The sequence below is a fragment of the Montipora foliosa genome, chromosome 11 (genome assembly GCF_036669935.1).
Source record: "Montipora foliosa isolate CH-2021 chromosome 11, ASM3666993v2, whole genome shotgun sequence".
NCBI classification, from domain to species: Eukaryota; Metazoa; Cnidaria; class Anthozoa; order Scleractinia; family Acroporidae; genus Montipora; species Montipora foliosa.
The window spans coordinates 29502037-29515046 of record NC_090879.1 but is presented as its reverse complement, the minus strand read 5'-3'; the positions used below and the strand labels follow the sequence as shown (position 1 = coordinate 29515046).

Genomic DNA, 13010 nt, shown 5'->3' with positions numbered 1-13010 from the left:
GATTACAACCAAATGCAATAATTACTCGCCCTCAGCCGTCGGCCTCAGGCCGCACATTAGACCTCGGGCACGCTTTTTCCCGGACGGACCCCCTTCTGATAAGAACATATGCATTTCTGAATTGTTAATTTGACACTGAGTAGGGCATTTCCTATCTTTCGTTAACTTACAGTGGAGTCAAATGGATCCATGAGGGACGCAAATATGGTCAGGTGATCACATTTGCACGTAGTCATCTTTGCGTCAGATTCACTAGGCACCAGCTCGCAACCGCTGGTTTTCCATATCGCGGCGGCTCCCTTTCGCCAGAAGACACATGTCGCTTTTGGTGAGGCACCGGATGGATCACTCACCTAAAGGAAAAAAAAGAGAGGTAAAAGAGAGATTTAGTATCGCATTTACGGCAAACGGCAAATGACGGACAAATAAACTCGTCTAAATAGGCCATTTTCGAGTTCATGTCTGCCTCTTCTTCAAAGCGAGTCTAATTGCGAAATTTTTCTTATGAAAATTAGTTTTCATTCATATGTAAAGTAGAACTAATTACCATCACAAAAACTTCGCACTTGGACTCGCTTTGAAGAGTGGCAGACATGAACTCGGAAATGGCCTATTCATTTCATTTCTTGTGTGTTAGCCACAGATACCGAGAGACTACTCCAAAGAAAGACAGAGACAGGTTAGAATAAAAGCAATTTGCACGCTTCCGTCAAAAAAGAAGCGGCCCGCTGTTGGCGCTGGCGTTGGCGTCGTAGCATTCTAAAGCATGTTTTAAAACGCTGCGACAATCGTAATCCCCGTCGTAGGCCTATCGTAACCTTGTCGTACGCGCCAAAAATCGTACCGTGTAAATCGGCCCTAAGCTTTTCCTTACGAAGATAGATTCAGCCTGGCCGGCAGGGAACGAGGACCTTGTCTGAAGACTGAGCTATACATAGTTTACAACCATTTTCTAGAGATAGCTAATAGTGGTGTAATGTACAAAGGCTAGATGACCGACATAAAGAGCTACTGAAAGATATCTTCTTAGTTCGTTCAATTTTCCAGTGATGTCGTAACGAACAAATCATCGAAACCTAATCATAAATTTGAGTGATTAGTAGACTGAATCAACAGAAAATAGTAGATTTCCAAATTGAACGTCTAACATTTGTAGGTAGAAAATAAAGGGCTTTTTTAAAATTTAAAGGTCCCTAAATTAGCAGTTTTTGAATTAATTATGAAGCGAAAAAGACCACCCTATACCCCTCTGTTTTGAAGAACGATCTTGACTGGCTTATTAAATTTTTCTGGAGGAGCTGGAAGGACAGTCGCTGAGACCACAGTGGTGTTTGGTAAGGTAGTCATGTCTTCAGATTTTGTTTTGGCCAAAGGGAAGACATCATTTAGCGTGAGATAAATCGCACTGACAAAACGGGAAACGCCGGAATGGAATGCTTCAGAAGGGAGACGGATGGAACTTTGTTCGTGAGAGACGCGCAGACCCTTTTTGTTCACCTGAACGGAAAAAAAAAGAAAACATAAATGTTTTATTGTTGTTGTGTTGCCCGGCAAAGAAGAACGTCAAGCAAAAGTAAGGGAGAGCAATGGATTAAAGGGAACTTTCACACTTACTAAACATAATTTTAAATCAGAACAAATAATGGTTTTAATTAAACTTATATGGATTTTCCTGAAAGAAAATGTATGCATAAGAAGAAAAAGAATTTTAGAATCGCTTATTTTCACTTTCAATAAAGAGGTGCCACCATCTTGATTAACCGTGACGAGCTACGATTTCCCTATGGTTCATACACAGAGTTTCTGAGATTGCGACGCAATTAAAGGAAATTCGAAAACAAATCTAAGCGTTACGAGATACAATACATACATCTTATTGGACGATTTAGTGTGTAGTATCGTGGAAGGTTTTTACTAGTCTCGCTGTATTTTAGCGAACCTGTAGGGCGAGTCAAAATACAAGAGACGAGTAAAAATATCACACGATACTATACTCTAAATCGTCCAATAAGAGATTATTCAACTCAGTCGGAAAATAGAACAAACGTAATATAAAGCTTAACTTATCACTTGCCTCCTCTCGAGACAAACTATCTCACGTGACTATTCAGCGAGTGACCGTCCAAGTTTCGCGCGCTTATATTAGGTTGGCGTTGATTGGTCAAAAAAGCGTCGTGCATTTTATTTCAACAGTTGCATTACATGTAAGGAAAAGTAACATGGAATATCGGAAAATCCTTTATCAGAAGGTCTACAGAAATATTAACAACGATAATCTCTGTTTCTAAGTAAACTTCCAGTCGAGAAAAACTGACTTTGATGAAGAAATGATATAAAAGATAGTCAAGTTCCTCGGGAGGAGTTTGTCAAAAGCCAAAGTTGGTTCTTTCACGGATTCGCACCACCGCTTCAATACATTGAGGTCAGTTTTTCTCTTTTTGCCGTGTTTACGTTTCGGTTTTCTTCAATAAACAGAGAAAGTTAAGTGTCGTGGAGGTTATCGCTTGTCTCAAAATTTGTCAAGCATTCAATGTTTTTTTCGGGGGGGGGGGGGGGAAGCATTTTTCAACCATTTTTACCGCTTTCAAGTTCAAAGACTATTGCCGAGACTAGAACAAAAGCCCTGGGAACGAGGTTGCAGAAGTTCCTTCATAAATGCGAGAATCACTCTCACTGAGCCTGCAAATGCTCTTACCACACTTTCAGGAGTAATCCTCTTTATGGTTAGCTTTAAGTTCTTTGTTGCGACTGTTCTCGACTTTGTAGATTCAGTTAATGTGGCAGCAACTCCCAGCCCATAATCATCGACTGCATTGACCAATGATCGACCTCTCCCCTGCCCTTCCTGCGGATGAAACGGGATATTCTTAACTCTTCAATTTTGTATATAACAGCAAGAAAAACAGCAATGCATGTGTTAGGATCAGCATCGTTATTTTCAGCTTAGGGTAAATGCAGTTGTTCATTTTTACTTGAGGAGCAAAGTATTGGGAACACTTTGTGACGTTAATTGTGACGTGTATTCCTTGACACGAATGATGTTGAAGTTGGGGAGAAGAGAAAGCGGACACGTCGTGACGCTTATTGAAATCTTGAAATCTAAGTACGTGCCTTTTCTGGCCATATCTGGGGCTTGTTATATCAAATAAAATTTTAAAAAAATCGTTGAATTATTGCGAGTTTTGTTAGATGAACCGGGGAGTACCAGGATCAAATTCAACGAGTGATCAGAACTGGTCTTGAACCCTGGGTCTACGGATCGCAAGGCTAGCGCCCTAACCTCTGTGCCACAATGTCCTATTTATAAGTTACCTGTTCAAGGCCTAACCAAGTGACAGCGTTTTCCGGCTCAAGTAAATTGCTGACTACTTGTGCAAGATCCTTTACGTGTTCCTTTGAACTTATATTGCCTTGACTCGCGTTATTATATCCCGCCAACAGCACGAGAATATCAACTGCTATCAACAGGTCTCCACCGTATATCTCTCTTGGCCTCTTGACAATTTTTGTTATTGGATTTGTTACGTTCGCGAGTTGGGCCAGGACTTCCCCGGCGCTCGTGTTTGACTGGAAGCCATCTGTGGCTGCTTCGATCTGAGAGCAAATGGAGAAAAAAATTAATGATCAGAGTCATGTTGTCTGCAGTGAACAAAGAGTCACTAGCGCAGCATGGTTGTCTTAGTGACAGAAGGCATTAGTCTGCAAACATCAAACCAGCATCGGAAATAATGTTTACAATTAAATTTTATTTCCTTTCGCAAAAAGCGTTTTTATCATATGCCCCGTACGGCCCCTCATGCGCTTTCATTCTAAAAGTAGTGGCAAAATCCCCGTATGAGGGCCGTACGAATTAGCGCGAGCAGAACCGGAAAAAGCCGTAAGGCCCTACTAGGAACTCGTACTGCTCCGTACGGTGCGATTTCAGAGGGTTTCGTCGCTTTTAAACATCCAAGTTATTATATTTACAGCCAGAAAAGCAAATATGCAAACAACATATTAGATAAATTTCCTGTGCAAACGTCATATTCTCAGTGATATTCTTAAGAGGTGCTCGCACTTGGCGCTTGTATCGCGGGGGGATACTTGCCTGATCTTGGAGCAAGATGTACCCAAATGAGCTGCAGCCGAGGAAGCTTGGGTCCTTCCACTTTGCGTCGTTAGAACACTCACGTGATGTGCTTCCTACAATGGCATCAAATTTCAGACATATAATAAACTGTTTTATACGAGCACAGAAGACCTTTTTCACACAAAGCGTTACCCCAAACATTTTGTCCGAAAACGCTTCATTTGAGTTCCCCATCAACACGTCCATGGTATTAAATGCTTCGAACGTAGCAGCTCGAAAAACGTTTTTTCTTACAATCCCGGTTAAGAATAATCTATTTTTGACGTCTTCAAACAGAGAGAGCGACAAGAGCATGGAATTCTTGGATTTCACATGACGTCACGGCCGCCATGTTGGTGTCCCCAAACAATGAAATGGCGGCCATGTTGGTGTCGCAATCCGATCCTCCGGGAATTGAAAGCTATTATTATGCTAACGTCTTCTTTTGTTTTCGTTGAAAAACATGGCTGTTGATCACGTGAGTGAAAACCAACAATAGACCTTTTCGGCTTGTACATTTTGTTTTCCCAATACAGATCATGTGATAATACTCAGGAGGTTTGGTCTTTTGTTTTGTTCATTAAAATGAGGGCATGCAAGCATGAATATGACTGCATGCACTCTTTTTAATGAACAAAACAATGGACCAAGCCTCCTGAGTATTATCACATGATCTGTATTGGGAAAACAAAATGTACAAGCCGAAAAGGTCTATCGCAATTTTGTAGAATGAAAAATCTTTTGTAAGTTCTGATATGAAAGGGAGAATCAAAACTGAAAGCGGATTAGAGGAGATAGCATTCTAAATGTTAAAAAAAAATCCTAATGAAACAAAGAAAATCAGGTAAAACAAAACAACCTGCTTGGCATTCTGTTAATAAATGCAAGGTGACCAAGGCGCAGGCGCATCTTGTATGTTGACTTACCGCTGGCCCCATTCGGACACGGCTGTATGTCGATCCCAGCTGCAGCAGTTGCGGCCCACGCAATCCCTTGTATAATTTGAGCCGGGCACGTTGGCGCATCTGCCATACGAGAAAAGAGGTACATAAAATATATATGTGTTATTCACCTGCTGGGAGGTCGGTATAGGAAAAAGCTGTGCCCGAGGTCTTGAGTACGGCCCGAGGTCATGAGTACGGGCTGAGGCCGCAGGCCCAGGGACGTACTCAAAGCCGAGGGAACAGTTTTTCCCTATACGGACCGACTTACGCCGGTTAATAACGTATTTTTTTTTTCTGCTTTTTTTTTCTGAAAATGAACATGGCAAACTGGTTCGCAAAAAGTCTTTCTGCGCGCTCTTACGTCGCACTGTAACAGTTGAAATTAATGAGCCGATCAACTCGAAACTTCAACATCCCCGTACCCCGGGCAAAGCCCGGGCATTTGAACTTTTGAAGATTGAATCATTCAAATTCCCGCCCCCTCGGGCCCAAATGGTGTTCACATTACCTATCCTATCGTCGAATTTGACGGATTTGTCTGTCAGACCCTATTAAAGAACAGTCGTCATCGGATCCTGCCGTCTTTAATAAAGACCTTTTGAGGACCTTTTTTGTAAGCCAATAGCTCTCAAATGTTACATCTCATCCTTTAAACTCTTTCATCTCGTCCAAACACGTGTTTTATAGCTGTTAGCGACTTTGTCGCCCGAAAAAAACAATTATTTGAAACCTGACACTTCCAGTTCAATTTTTTCCACCCCGGGCACAGAGGATAGTCAAATGCCCGTAGTTTGCCCGGGGAGGGATGTTGAAATTTCGATTTGATCGGCGCGTAACTTATTACTGAAGAAAGCGCTCCGTTGGCAAAGCTCAGAGAGAACTTCAAATATCTCTTGGTGCAATAAATATAAAAAACAAACAATTACTATGATTCATAGCAAGCACAGAGAAATGCCATTAAACAAACTAAACAATATATATGATTTTTGAAAAATTCTTACAAACAGGCGAATAATGTTCTAAGTATTAAAATGTTTTGTCCTGTTGAAAATGAAAGGAAAGTTCTTAACACAGGAGGAAAAAATTTAGTGAAAAATACTCAAAGATCTCAGTCTCTGCCTTCATATCTTATTATTTCAAGGATTTATCTTTGTTCTAAGTCAAGTCCTTCACAAATAAGTGCTTAGAAAACTTAGAAAACTACACAAGAAAAACTTGTTGACATTAGTTCATCATGCAAACTCCACGGCGTTGGGATTTGTTTGTTTGACTATTTTAGCTAGGAATCTGTACTTTCTTAAACGAAACAAAATAGAGCGAGGCTATAAAATATAACTCCAAAGAAAATAACGGATGTCAACCGAAAAACTGAGCTCAAAAAAACTTCTTTGCAGTTTGTCGTTTTAGTTAAACGACATGTCAACAGTTTAATTCAAGAAAAACAACAACCGAAAAATCACAGCGTTGCGATTTGTTTGCTTGCCTATCTTAGCTACGAATCCGTATATTCTAAAATGAAGCAATACAGAACGAGATAATTATATAGAACTCCAAGAAAAATAACGGATGTCAACCGAAAAACTGCTCTGCAGTGTAAGTTGTTTCAAGTTCAACTGCATGTCAACAGCACAGGAAACTGTTTTCAGAAAAATCATGTGAATACTTGCCTTTGTGAAGAATAACCAGGCCTTTTATTCCATTGGTGATGTTTTTCTTTCTCTTTGCAACGGTTAGGAAACGAAAACTTGCATTTCAAGGAATTCCGGTCCGGATGGAAAATCGCTGGGCCGGCCAAGAGCTCGTTATTTGCCAACCAGATTCAAGAATTTAGGATTCCGCTGAGATGCTTCCGAAAAAATAATACGAGTTGATGTGTATTTATTCAGAGAAGCCGTAGCTTGTCGTTTGAGTCGACAGTCCGGTAATGAAATAGATAGGCAAAAGCCAAAGTACGTTTTCACACATTCTTCATGATCAGTTGCAACTTCGAAAATCCATTCTAGTATACTTACCCTCGCCCTTTCACTTTACACAGTAAAATCGGAAATGGTTAAATTTTTGGTCGTACCTCGAGCGACGATGATCAATTCTGCTTCTTCACTCGTTGATAGCAACGTCTGCTGAGCCCACAATTCGCAAACAAATCTTCTAGTAAGACGGTCCACTCCCTGGGGAATTTGCAGATTACTCGCTGTGAAACTGGAGCTCTGGTGACGAACTATGTTGTCTCTGTCTGTCACTTCAACCAGTAATAGGGTAGAACCAGTTCTGAAGCCGCTACCAGCAGTACATGTAAACGTTGCCTCATCCCCTGAAAGAGATGCAGAGGTGTTAGATGTTTGCTCTGGTTTTTGAAAATGGAGGTAAGGTAAACGCAACCAGACCAACAACAACAATTTTACATCGTTTTCAAGTGGTTTCCTACTTGGCACACAATAGAATATATAGATTTAGCCAAGCCAAGCTCTTTGGTATTTGTTCTTACAAAAAAATTAACGTGGCTTGAGCCTGCGATCAAGTCGAAATCCAGTACCTGGTCAGCGGTCACCCGCTGACCAAAAAGCCCCAGGTCTCTGGGTACGAGATTGATGGCCGCCTCGATGAGCTCTAAAGTCCGCGATATGGTCACGTGATACTGGTCACATTGGCATAAATGGAGGGTTAGACGGTCGTATGGTAATAATATTAATAATAATAATAATAATAATGAGTCTTTATTCGATCAAAAGTTAAAAACACATATCTTATGTTACAATATAAATTAATATCTAAAAATAAGTCTATTCGAAAATACATTCATGAAGCGGGTAGTCCGTACTAGTGGTTTCACTACTGTGTTTCTTCTCAAGTTATAATTAGTGTCTTTGATTTCAGGTAATAGATTATATATAGGATGATTACAATCAGATAGTACGTTCTTGGTGACCAAAAACAAATTTTCTCGCACGGATGGGTTACCATATTTTCTTACCCATGGTGCTCCGCTACAAATGTAAATTGATACATACTTATCGGCCACTCTCCATAGGGCTTTTCAGGGCCAACGAAACAAAACCAACGAAACAACAGAACACAACAACAACAACAACTGTTAAGAATCCCTACGGGTCGGAGGCAAACCAGTTGGCTATTTACAAGTGCAGCCGAGAAGCTAAACCAGGGACTGATTCAACTTCTCGGCCAACTTCTCACCATCCTGACTGGGGAGTCAGGATTTCTTAGTGGTCATCAACCAGGCCTCCCACCTCTGAGACCCAGGTTCAATCCTAAGGTCGCATGTGGGGTGAGTTTTCCCCGGGTACTCCGGTTTTCCTCCAATTACTTCTGGCTGGGTCTGCGGTGCTCCCAGATCATACATGGATCTTATGGCGGCAGCCGTGCGGCGCCTTCACGTGCATTCGGTCAATTGTATCTTTAAATGATCAGTTGGAACTAAGTGAGGGGTGTCCAATACACACTAGGGAGCCTTAGCAACGACAACGGCGATGGCAACGAGAACATCACACATTTGCTTTTTTATTAAGCAAAAGCAATAGCTTTGCACGCTTTGCACGCTCTGCACGTACATCTTTTCATTTTTGTCGATTTCTTTGCCGTCGTCAGCAAAACAACAACGTGAAATGACCAAGTTTGAGATTTTAGGGAGAACGTCAGCACTTGAGAATAATTATTCACTATCTCTTCTAAATTGAGCGCCGTTCATACTAGTTTCGTTCTCGTTCTTTCGTTCTTTGCCACACTTTTGTCACGTTAAAATGCTTGGAATAGCCGCCAAGCGATTTCAGTAATTCACATTTAACGACGACGTTCTCGTTGCCGTTGCCTTCGTCGTTTCTAAAGCTCCCTACTGAGTCATATAGACCGTATGTGGGCCCAGTTCTTCAAAGCTCGATTAAGCTAAACCTGGATTAATGGTTAAATCAATTTCCCACAGGATTTTTAACCTTCGCTTTTGACTTGGACTCTTCAGTGGTTACCTACAGCATAAAATATATTGTTAAAGGCGCTATGTAACGCAAAATGATGTAATTTCATGGCACCCAAAATGCCTAAAAGTAGAATGAAACATTGCAATATATAACCACTTAATTAAAACTATTAAACAACATAAAAGAAACACACGCATGCGCAGCAAAAGGAAAGAGAGGCATGGATGGACACAAATGGACAAGATTGAACGGATTGCGTTTGTGTAATCTTCAAAAAGTCGACCCAACGTTTTTCAAGTTTATGGCAAATTCGCCTCGATAAAGGTCGTTTTTGCTCAAAGTCGTATTGTTTGTAATGTAATGATAATTTTGTCAGTAAATGAATTCCATATTGCCATTTCAAGTTTTAAACTCGTGATTAACTAAAGATTTCCTCGAAACACCCTAAAATAGCGTGACATAGCCCCTTTAAGGCTTTTTTGACGGGTGAAACTGATTCAAAGCTAGGTTGATATAAAATCACTTGTTAGAGTTGAACGGCTCCTGGACAATGGGCCTTGGATTTTCTTTACGCTTCTTTTTTCAACTTCTAAAATTGGTTCCTTTACTGTCATAATCTTTCCCTCCGAGAATCAAATTTAAACCCCAGTTCTCTACCTCGTAACTCGTAATCAGCCTTAATCCACTCCCTCATATTAAGAATGAAGATACTTTAGGACGGTGCCTACTAATTCAAAGGTATTTTTGCGCGGTTGTATGGGTATGTGGGAAAAGCAGATCTCAACACAGCATTTTTCAAAGATAATGGGCCATTTCCGAGTTGCTGTTTGTCTCGGTTTCGAAGTGAGTCTTGTTGCTCAACTATTGTAAGGGAAATGAGTTTGATTTGCATAAGAATACGCAACTCATTTCCATTTGAATGGTTGTGCACCAGGCCTCGCTTTGAAAATGAGGCATGCAGCAACTCGGAAATGGACTCTTAATCAACAATATTAGTAAAAAGCTTTAAAATACAAAGCACTGTATCGCGTTCCTTTCCAAATTAAAGCTTAATTATCTCTGAAAAATGCATGGCTCCCCTCAATTTTCCTTTTGGATAGCAAGAGCACTTGCTAAGTTCTGCCTTCTCCAAATAGTTTTAAACTGCGCAAAAATATCCCGGCATTAGTAAGCAATACCGATAGGAAATCCAAGTATCTGGAGATGACGCAGAACGTATGCGCAATAACAATAGTAGGCACCGTCCTTAAATACAGGTATAAATATAGTCTGCTTTATCTTCTTTTTTCTTTTTCACAATTTGATAATTTTTGCCTCTTGTTTCCTCTTTTATATCTTCACCCTGGTTTGCCTTAAAACAGGCCTCTTTTCAACTGTTTTAAGCTGCTCATACAAAGACGATGATCTTGCTTCTCAGTAAATTTTATATCCGCAGTTTAAATGTAGTACATTTCATAAATTCTCTGTTATTCATAATGAATACTTACCAACTCGCTTGGAGACAGCTTGTGGTTTAATTGATAGCACAGGAATTACTTCAATGAATATATTCGATGCTCTGTTCTGAATGCCTTTGCTAAAATAACGAAAACCGTACAAAATGAAAACAAATTCCGATAGTCGTGCGACAGTCCTTATGAGAGTGGCCTCCCTAACACTTACAAGAAAAAGGGAAAAAAGCCTGACACTTTAGCTACCCATTTCAATCGTTGGTTAATTGACTGATTGCCAGTTTTGAGGCGTATAATAGGAGCTGTGTCACCAAATTTAGCCAAATAGAGCGACGGGGAACAGGCAACCAAATCAGGGAAAACGCAAAATTAACTCTTGCCAGTTCTGCCTCGAATCCTTTTGTATTTAAAATATTGAAAGAAGGTTTCAACAAAACAGCAAATACAAAAGGATTCGAAGTAGGAATGGCAAAAATTGGGGGAGATTTAAATGGATTGCAATACACCAAATCGGCTAACTCAATGTTGTACCCAATTCAGACCCTAGGCCGTTTGGGAATCAAACACTTTGTTCCAGGTATTTCCATTTATCATTTAAATGTGAATGCTACATTATAATGCAAATACAATACACGAAGAATCTTAACCCCGGCAGATTTAAATTGAGCACAACATCGAATTAGCCGATTAGGTCAATTTGCTTTTTGAAAACTGTCCAGCCTAAGAGTTTTTCAAAGATAGGTTATCCCTGTTGTTTCTAACTAAAGTATGCTCGCCAGACATTTTGTTGTCACGAAGCCTTGATTTCTGTTCAAAATAATTTCTGGGTTAACGTTAAGTTGCCTAGAGAGTAATTGGTAAAATGACACAAAATTAATTGCAATTTCGTGACACAACACCTTCAAAAGAGAAACTTCGAAGTCATAGCAAAATACTTTAAAGGTGGATATCAGAGTTTACCTCGCCAAGCAGCGGTTTTCAGAAAAATACCCACCCCGCATTACAGGTGTAATTTCCCTCATCTTCCGGCCTCACATCCCTGATGGCCAAATTGGAGTGACGTAAAATGGTCTCGACTTTGGTGCGATGGGTTAAGCCAATCACTTTGCCTGCCTTATACCACGTGATGTTCAAGTCGTTAGGTCCACCAATCACAAAGCAGAACAACACTATTCTGTCGCTCACGTTGACCCTTGAACTGGATGCACTGACAATGACATTTTGAATTCCTACGGACAAAAACAGTAAAAGGTAACAATTTTTTTTATAAATAACAAAGGAACTGAACTCAACACCCCCTTGGGTTTCTAAGGAAAGTCGGCTTCTTTTAGCGTTCAGCGATTTCCAATGCCAGATACAAAGGTGGGTAATCCAGTGACGACCGTACCTCCAGTACAATAACAGGGGCACCCAACGACCAATTTGTTGTAAAATGTATTATTATACCCCAGTTAATGAAAATAAATGTTATGAAGGCATTTTCAGGTGTTTTTCAGTGTTGCTGGGAAAACATTATCTGTTCCTTTTTCCCAGCAAGACACACAAGAAATTTCCCAGCCAGCTAGATAAAATTGGTTGGTTTCCCAGCCAGCTGATCAAATTTATTTCCCAGCCAAGAATTCCATGTGCTTTCAAATCCCTCGATCCGAAACGAGTACTCTCTGGGAGAGGGAAGGGTTCTTTTTTTTTTTTTTTTTTTTTTAGTCGTCCTCCTCAGTCTTCAGAGTCTCTACAGCCAGCTCGGGTTGAAATGTTAGAAAAAGTTAGTAATTCCCAGGCAAAACGTCTATCAATGACAAAATTTCCCAGCCAGCTCATCGAAACACCTGTATTTTTGCCAGCCAGCAATATTCCTCTGGGGAACAGATAATGTGAGGAACAGATTCGTTGGGTGCCTCTGCAATAAGTGACAAAAGTAGTTAAGACTTAACAAATCAAACGCGGTTCAGCGTTGTCCGTCCTCTTATCGACAACAATAGGGAGCTTTAGCAATGACGACGGGAACGGCAACGAGAACGTCACCTCAAAACATAAATTTGCGTTATTTTAATCACTTCGCGACTAGTCCAAGCTCTTAAACATGACAATGGTGTGGCAGTCCCTCAAGAATGAAACCGATATGAGTCACGCTTAGTTTACGGGAGAAAATGAAAATTCATCTCCAAGTGCTGACGTCCTCAATAAAACCTCAAATTTGTCTATTTCACGTTGTTGTTTTGCTGACGACGGCAAAAAAATGGACAAAAATAAAAACGCACATACAGAGCGTGCAAAGCTATTTATTGTTTTTTCCCACTAAATATGCAAATTTGTGACGTTCTCGTTGCCGTCGCCGTTGTCGTTGCTAAAGCTCCCTAATAGTCTTCATCACGGTGGTCAAAATGTTGTGGACTCACGAGGCGCACCTTTGCGTTACATTTTCATTTAAGAGTGCGAAAAGAAATTCCAAGTTTGTCGCGGATTTCCACAAATTAGATCTCCGGGAGTCGGCATCTCTGCATGCTTGGATGAATTAAAATAAAAGCAAATTGGAAAGCGATTCCTTTTAAAATTGTCTTCATGTTTACTTTAAGTGAAT

General features: G+C 40.4%; 1 protein-coding gene across 2 annotated transcripts in view; it reads right to left on the bottom strand.

Moving 5' to 3' along the window:
* The window catches only part of LOC137975575 (uncharacterized), a 78885-nt gene that overhangs the window by 20685 nt on the left and 45190 nt on the right, over nt 1–13010 (bottom strand). For both annotated transcript variants that reach the window (XM_068822693.1, XM_068822691.1), the window contains exons 17-25: nt 11427–11661; nt 10469–10557; nt 7121–7363; nt 5035–5133; nt 4088–4182; nt 3313–3594; nt 2696–2845; nt 1246–1497; nt 171–353 (exon numbers count right to left, since the gene is read on the bottom strand). In XM_068822693.1, coding sequence (XP_068678794.1) covers nt 171–353; nt 1246–1497; nt 2696–2845; nt 3313–3594; nt 4088–4182; nt 5035–5133; nt 7121–7363; nt 10469–10557; nt 11427–11661 — 1628 coding nt within the window. The remainder of the gene's footprint in view (nt 1–170; nt 354–1245; nt 1498–2695; nt 2846–3312; nt 3595–4087; nt 4183–5034; nt 5134–7120; nt 7364–10468; nt 10558–11426; nt 11662–13010) is intronic.